The following is a 7334-nucleotide window of genomic DNA, read 5'->3' as shown; positions in this document are numbered from 1 at the left end:
AAACTTACAATTTAAAAAATGTAAAAGTTTAAAATAAAAATGACAAAATAATTTTATAATAATTTAATTATTTTTATTATTTTATGTAAAGAGAATTTTGTTTATTAAGGTTTAAAAATAATATTAAAATTAGTATTATTAAAAAAATTTAAATTTAATATTATGAAAAAAATAAAAAAATTACATAAGAACTAATTTGATTAATTTTTAAAATTTTAAAGATGAAAATAACTTACATTTGGATTTTCAGGGACTACTTTTATTATAATAACTTTTTTACATGTTATGTGACACGTGACGTGCTAGGTGTCACTGACCTGACACATCAACCAATCATTTGGTGACATGTGACACTTAACATGACATGTCATCATGCCACGTGGCACTTAACATGACGCATAATCATCTAACTAACGGAAGGACTAATTTGACTACGTTTTATCTTTCAAGGACTAATATGACTAAAAAAAATCATTTGAAGACTAATTTAAAAAATGTGTGATCTTTTGAAAACGAATTTGACTATTAACCCTCAAATATTTGTTAGACACTTATATTGATATCTTAAAAGTTTATAGATATTAAAGTATAAATTTAATTTTTTTAAAATAAAATATTTTAATGTCTTTTTAATTTTTTAAATATTTTAAATATTTCATTTTATTAATAATGAATTATACATATTATTTTCAAATTCTTTTTATTTTAACCACTGTGTTCATCATTTTTTTTTCTGTGTTGGATGAATTTTGAAATATTTTAAAAAAGAACATTCTAGGTTTTTTTTTTCTAAAAACTAACTATCAATAAGAATCATTTTAAAATTTTATTTAGTATTAGAACATAATTATAAATTTTAAAATAATAAGGTTAAAAATTTAGTGGAAGTGAGACAAATAACAAAATTATGATATTCTTAAATGAAAAGAATAAAAATAGATTCCCCTAGTATATATCTATCTAAAGTAAAATTACTTAAAAAGTTAAAACACCTCTATATTTACATCTACTTGCATCATTATCATTAGTATAATATAGACTTAAAAAAAACTTCCAATTAATAGTTAACGGATTTAGCTAACTTGTATTCTTGAGAAATGAGAATATATATTAAAGTAACTAATAATAGAAATTTTAAATTTTTTAATAAAATTTCAACTCCTAAAATTTAGTACTCACAGACAATAACACTATAAGAAGAGTCCAAGAATATAACATCAAAATAAACTATGAACACAACAAAGTATGTGATGAGCCAATGAATTATAGCTCAAATGTCATAATCTCTTCCTACTCAATTAAGAGGTCGCGAATTCGAGTCTCTTGTGTTTGGTTAAAAAAAAAGTGTGTGATGCTACAAAAAAAAGTTACTAGTTACTACTGCTTTTTCTTGAGGACGAAGTTCTCTTCACGTTGCTTTTCCCAAAAATAATTTGCAGCCTCTATCCATTGTCGATGAACAAAAAACTTCTTCTCTTTCACTGCCCACCGGGCCTTTTCAGTTCCGGCATCAGTAGCCACCACATGTGTCACGGAGGGGTCAAGTTCCATTAAACAAGTGGCTCCCAACTGCTCAGCCATCTTCCGGAGTGATGGTAATGCTCCATGGCAGATACGGCTGAAAACAATCACGCATCCGCTCAACACTTCCATTCGAACTGATTTCAAAATCTGCCTTACATCTCGTTCAGCAATATCTGCTTTAAGTTCATCAAAGAATTTATAATGGACTTGCTTAAGAACTTTAAGGATTTTAGAGAGTGCTCCTTCAGCTTCGTCTTCGTCACTCTTCAATTCAGCTAAAGATTTGCAATTGAAACCAAATTGCCGGCAACTTGAACCAAAAATGTGGTATCTTTCCATCAGAATCAAATTATCTTTATGCTTCACCCATGCCTACATCATTAGCACCGCCATTAAAATGGAAAGATCTTAGCACACATATGTCAAAGAAGCACTTGAATTAAGTAATTCAGCATTACTTGACAAGTGTCAATGCACTTATGTGTTCTGTATCATCAAGAATCACAACAGCACTTTCTTGCCCCAACACAATATCAAGACCCTTCTGATGCTTTTGAGTGCCATCATCTCGAGAAATCACCTTTGCATTGAAGTATTCTCCTTGAGGATCAAGCAGCTTAGCCATCTCTAATGCATAGGGTCGATCACCCATGGTGTATATGTACATCTCAAACATTTCACTTGCTTCTCTTAAAAATGTGCAGACAAAAGGCCTCAACTTGGTCATCATATGCATTTTGTCTAATTTGAAAAGGCTACTCTTGGAAACACCTAGTTGATTTATTACATATAAGTTCAGAAATGCAACATAAATGAAGAGCCATGAAAACCCACGAGGCCAAGCACATAGCATCAAATAAAGTAATCAACTAATAGTTGTTAGAAAATACACACATCATAAAATGAAGACTGCAAGTGAGTCTAGATGACCCAAATTTAACAAAATACAAGAAATCAAGTTAGCAACATGCCAAACTATTCAACAATTTAAGAAATGCCAGTTTTAGGACATGACTTTAGTTTTATAGTGACACGCTATTCCAAAGATGATTATATATGCACCATGGTCCTTGCAATTGCAAAATAACAAGACATCTTTGTGTTTATCAACATAGTGACACACTAAACATGAAGAAATCATTCATATGTCCAGAAATTACCAAACAAAATCCAAAAAGTATATCATGCCAGCAGAACAATATTTGACAAACAGATATTCTGATCAGAACACAGCAGAACTATAGCATGCATCTAGCATTCACATTGAACATCAGGGTCTTTGATATAAAAATACATATCAACAGCAAAGCACATCGAATGACATATACGTCCAACAGAATCTGCCTGGAAATTAAATGCAACTCTTCAGAGTTTAAATGAGCAAGATGAGTGAAATTTAACAGAGTGTGATCTAAATCGAGGATCAAGTACAGCTTTCTACGATTACGCAGATTATTCGCATCTGTATTGCGCAGTCTAGATATCTCCTGATCATGAAGTCTCAGTCCCTGCAAATACAGAAAATTTCCATCACTATGTTTTTGTGAACCAACTCAACAACATGGCTGATAAAAACCATGAAAAGGAATATAAGATTTCAGATTTCCTAAGACTACGAAATGTATGAGCAGTTCAAAATCCACTAACTTAATAAATGTAAATACCTATAAATCATAAAGAAGGAATTAACATGGAGCCTCAACAATCTAACTTGGACCTGATTCATTGTTTGTAAACTTATTGAATACACTAGCATATTATGTTTTATTTATATTAGGGACAATTACTTTCAAGGAAAAGTCTAGGGGGCCATCAATTTTATTGAATTTTGGCCAGCATGTAACCAGCAGAGAAATGTGAACCATTGGATGAAATCTCACACCAATCTCACACCATTAAATCATCATTGATGGCTATTTGATAGTTACCAATCACAAAAGTTGCTGGTCTCCTAGCATTGCTCTTACTTCAAATACACTAGCCAAATTTGTAAATCTACAAACTATTGTGCATCATTCCTTCTGAGATGTGCATACCTTGTGTATGTAGCCAAATGTCACACCAGATTCACTATCCAACTTTTGCCCATAACGTATACACATGTCTCCAAATGAACCAGGATGTATACACACATCTTCTTCTACAGATTCTTCTGCAATAACAAAAAATAGTGGCCAGTTGCACTTTCAATGGAAGGATTCTATTACTCAGCATTGAGAAAAGATAGTGACTGAACATTTAAAATTACCTCAATTCTGTTTCACGATTCCTTCTGAAGTAGACCCCTCAATTTCCTCGTCACTTTCAAACTTGCACCTTTTTATTCTGCTTTAAAATTCATTGATTAAATAGTAGCCAAAACTATTAAACAAAAAAAAGGATCCATATAGATATATAATAATAACCCTCTAATGAATCATGACCTGATATATGAATATGTCTTCCAGGACATATACCTAATCCACAGCAATTAATTTGTGAAATTAACATATAAATTGTAACAGCTATAAAAAAGATCACCTGACACTTTCCAGCTCATCTTGATTTTCATCTTCTTTATGGGATGACGCATCTGGCGAACTTGCAGCTAATGGTTTATCAAGATAGGCAATGAAGTCATCAATACTGAATAAATGTACCAGAGAGTCTGCTGCAACACTTAACTCATGGAAATCACTAATAGGAGAATAAGTAAAATTTATCAGCTCGGCCACGGGAAGTGGGCTTGGACTGATGCAAAAGGGTGAGGAGTTGGCTAGGTCCCACGCGACTAATTTCAAAGTCTGAGCGTCTAAAAAAATTCAACATCATTACAGTAGCAACAATCAACACTAGACCTTCAAAGAATCTGACAACTTAGATCAGATCAGAGGATGAAAACTAAAAGGTAGCCTTTGTTTTGTAGTAGTGAAACACATATGAAGAGATTGAAATTTAGTATTATTTTTGTTAGATTAGAGATTGGTATTAAAATTTTGGGAAAAAAACAGATAGATTCCTGACTTTTCAAATTTTTGACAAATACCTCACAAAATTTAAATATAAAAAAGTTTCTGACTTTTAACAAACAGAGGACAATTTAGTCCTTCCGTCTATTTGCCTCTCATACACCTAACGGAACTGGCTAACATGGCTGAAACGGTGTCCAGGTGTCCGTTACGGTGCCACATTGGAAGGGGAAAAAAGTTCGAAGGACAAATAAGTCCTTGATGTTAATTTTACAAATAAAGTTCGAAAGACAAATAGATCCTTGAGAATTTTTTTTTCAAAATTAATAAACTCATTTCCTAAATTCTCTCAACTACCTCTCTCCATTTTTATATTTCTCTCTACTATTTAATGTTAAAATTAATTATTAATAAAAAATTAGACTTTTTCATATAAAAATAATAACTAAAAATTTTATTATTTAATTTTTTTTATCTGCAGATATTTTGGTCTTCTTAATCAGAAACTTTTGTCAACTTACGAACTTTTTTGTAAAAGTAGTTTGATTTTATAAATCTTTTGTGTCATGCATAATTTATACTGTTAGAACAAAGTGAACTATAATTTTAAAAAAAAATTATTCTCGTAATGTTATTATGGATAAAAATACTAGTTCTAATATAATACACAAATGCACTAATGCTAACTTAATACATGAATGATGCACAAATGAACTAATGCTAACTTGATGCATAAATGAATTGATGCTAACTAATGTCACTGGTATGATGAAAACTGAACTAATGCAATTTAACAAATTCTAATATAATACACAAATGCACTAAAACTGAACTAATGCAATTTAAGAAAAAAGTAGAAACATAACAAGCCCAATTTCTACAATTTCAATACAAATAATTTAAATTGCAGAATACAACAAGTTAACTAGATTTCAAAATACAAATATAATTTTATAGACTAAATTCTCATAATACAAACATAATAGAAGTATAATGAAAAAAAAATTCTCAAAGACCTATTTGTCCTTCGAATTTTATCTACAAAATGACGTCAATGACTTATTTGTCCTTCGAACTTTATTCCCCTTCCAGCGTAGCACCGTAACGGACACCTAGACACCGTTTCAGCCACGTCAGCCAGTTCCGTTTGGTGTATGAGAGGCAAATAGACGGAAGGACTAAATTGTCCTCCGTTTGTTAAAGTCGGAGACCTTTTTGAATTTAAATTTTGTCAGGGATGTATTTGTCAAAAATTTAAAAAGTCAGGGACTTATCTGTTTTTTTTCCTAAAATTTTTGTTTCTGTCTCTAAAATGTCAGTATTTCAGTATTCTCAAAAAGTTGGAACACACAGGGACTAAAATTTTTAGATATGGAGACTGAAATTTTAATAATATTTTATACTTAAAATACTCTCATTTCAATTAATTAATTCTAATTTTATCTTTTGTACAAATTATATTAGAGTTTAATTCTTGTTTCAATTTATGTCTCTCATTTTGCACCAAACAGAATATTGAGATTTATTTTCAATCTCTGTCTCTTAGTCTCAGTCTTTCTGTCTCTGTCTCTCCACCAAACATTATCAAAGAGACTACCACATAAAATTACTTTAGTATTAGATTCTTCAATTTTTTTTAATACAAGAAGTCAAGTAAATCACTCACCTCACTTATTCACACTAAAAAAAATGCATAAAGCAACTAGAAATTTTATTCATTAAAATTATGTAAATGTTTCATCAAAAGTATTTAAATAGGTCTCTAATAAACTAACTAAAATATAAGATAAATCAGATTTAATCTTATTAGATTTTATCAGATTTGATTTAAATTAGAATCTTTAAAAATATAATAGCTAATTTAAATTAAATTTAATTTTATTAGATTAAATTAGGTCAAATTTGATATAAATTTAAAATCTCTTAAAATACTACTAAGCAAATTAAAAATAAATAAAATCTTTTAACAAATTCTAAAAACAAAATAAATTAAAATAAAAAATAAATTCAAAAATTAATAGCTAATTTGTATCTTCCACTAGACTTAAAAATACTTTGGATCTCCTACTATTTTGATATAGCTCAATAAATCTTATAAATTTAGACTACCAAAAATGGCTACGAATTACACTCATTACTCATTAGCATTAGCATTAACTTCTGCTAATTATAACACCCAAAATGACAAGCTCATCGTACTTCTGTCTTAGATTCGGTAATTATCCCCAATTCTCTTAGCATATAAGCCACGCATATAGAAGCAGTTTCAGCCAAGCACTTTCATCATGTATTGAAAAAAAAAAGCCTTCACCACCATAGTATTGGGCCATTTGGAATGCATTTTTTTTTGTTTTTTATGATATCTCATAATCTGACAGGTTAAGGACTAATCCGTCGCGAATTTGAACTTTATTTAAGGATTTACTTCTAGCCAATGAATTGCTGCATGCATAAAGTAAAATTTAATTTCCCGACTCTTGCTTAAATGGACGAGTGAGCTAACCACTCGACCAACTCAAATTGATTGAATTCGTTTCTTTTTATCACGTTAGATCGGCATCTTTTCGGAGATTTTCACAAATGACTAAATTTGGGCCCAACTTGATAAAGTTGGACATTAACCCAGCTTATAGACTTGGGCCAAGTATAGAACAACTATATACTTAAGCCAAAAATTCAACAATAGTTTTACCCAAAATCCAATCGGATATACAGCTAAGATTTTAGTTTTTTTTTTTTATCAAAGATAGGAGATTCGAACCCGCAACCTCTTAATTGAGTATAAGGAGACTATGCCATTTGAGTTATTACTCATTGGCAGCTAAGATTTTAGTGGAATGGCAAAATATAATATCTTTTAAT

General features: G+C 30.3%; 1 protein-coding gene across 1 annotated transcript; it reads right to left on the bottom strand.

Moving 5' to 3' along the window:
* Positions 1-1377: 1377 nt before the first annotated feature.
* On the bottom strand, positions 1378-4096 carry LOC107461370 (RNA polymerase II C-terminal domain phosphatase-like 4). The gene is made up of 5 exons (XM_052253290.1): positions 4045-4096; positions 3561-3676; positions 2837-3032; positions 1988-2295; positions 1378-1896 (listed from the first exon to the last, which is right to left on the bottom strand). The coding sequence occupies exons 1-5, from the start codon at positions 4094-4096 to the stop codon at positions 1378-1380; spliced, it is 1191 nt and encodes a 396-aa protein (XP_052109250.1).
* Positions 4097-7334: the final 3238 nt, after the last annotated feature.

The sequence above is a fragment of the Arachis duranensis genome, chromosome 8, assembly GCF_000817695.3.
Source record: "Arachis duranensis cultivar V14167 chromosome 8, aradu.V14167.gnm2.J7QH, whole genome shotgun sequence".
Taxonomy (NCBI): domain Eukaryota; kingdom Viridiplantae; phylum Streptophyta; class Magnoliopsida; order Fabales; family Fabaceae; genus Arachis; species Arachis duranensis.
The sequence above is the reverse complement of the archived record's forward strand: the minus strand, read 5'-3'. Positions and strand labels throughout refer to the sequence as shown.